The 1,010-nt window shown below is 52.6% G+C and overlaps 1 protein-coding gene across 1 annotated transcript in view; it reads right to left on the reverse strand.

The window, feature by feature from the left end:
* Nucleotides 1–1,010, reverse strand: part of NGA_0088900 (50s ribosomal protein l24) — a gene marked incomplete at its 3' end in the record, with an annotated part of 5,193 nt that overhangs the window by 3,473 nt on the left and 710 nt on the right. The window contains exons 2-3 of the mRNA XM_005855248.1: nucleotides 743–815; nucleotides 111–515 (exon numbers count right to left, since the gene is read on the reverse strand). Coding sequence (XP_005855310.1) covers nucleotides 111–515; nucleotides 743–815 — 478 coding nt within the window. The remainder of the gene's footprint in view (nucleotides 1–110; nucleotides 516–742; nucleotides 816–1,010) is intronic.

The following is a 1,010-nucleotide window of genomic DNA, read 5'->3' on the forward strand; positions in this document are numbered from 1 at the left end:
ACACGAAGAGGGACGTCCACTTTCCCCCTCGTTTCCTGCACTACCTTTCCAGGATCCTCACGCGGAGGCGACAAGAAGTATGCAACCATTCCTGGGACCGCCGTCCCTACCCCGCCCTCCGCCCCGCCCTCCCATCTCTCCACCTCCACCAAGACCTCGCTCCCATTCTGAACACTGCGCATCACGTCGTACGCCCGGCCCCTGTACAAGGCTTCTCTCCCCTTCTTCTTCCCCGTCCCATGTCCGTTCAGCCAGTGGGGAGAGAGGGGCGTGAAGTCCGGCCATAGGTCCAGCAACCGGCACGAACGGTCCGTGGGGGAAAAGACGTACACTTCCTCGTGCCCCCGCCAGAGTTCCACCAGGGTTTTCTCTTTCCTCTCCACGGCCCCTGTGCTTCCAGGACTTTCCTCATAGAAATTGTACTCCAAGCGTTGACGTTGTAGTGGCCAATGGTAGTGCCAAGTGCCTTTGTAGGAGAAGGGGAAAGGCGGCAGCCTTCCTACTGGGCTTGGGTCCTGTTGGAAAAATGTGAAGAGAAAAGGAGGAGGGAAAATGCAGGATATATCAATGTGATCCAGTAGGATATCGCCGTTTGGATGAGGAAAGTAAGGGAAACGAATGAGAGCACGATTATGAAAGAGGAAGCGAAGTGATGAGTGAATGTGGGGCGCGACGCCTGAGTAAAAATGACAAAAACAAGCACGAAAAGAAACACCACGATAAACGCCCCCTTTAATCGTACCGTAGCTAAATACGCCACGGAAAAGGTTGGGCCCCATGAAGGTGGTGTTGGTATCGTGCTATCTCGGGTATTCCTAGCCCGGGCCACATACAGGAAAAACAGGCACAGCAGGAAGAAAGGAGTGTGCTGTTGTCGCGTTGTCCCCACCATTATCCGCGAATGCACTGTCTGAAAACGAAATAAACGAGATGTCATGTGATCCGACACGTGAGGTATTGTTAAAATAAAAATAAAACACGGCTTTGTGGAGGGGAAAAAAAAAAAAAAA

This window comes from Nannochloropsis gaditana (assembly GCF_000240725.1).
Source record: "Nannochloropsis gaditana CCMP526 unplaced genomic scaffold scaffold249, whole genome shotgun sequence".
Classification (NCBI taxonomy): Eukaryota; class Eustigmatophyceae; order Eustigmatales; family Monodopsidaceae; genus Microchloropsis; species Microchloropsis gaditana.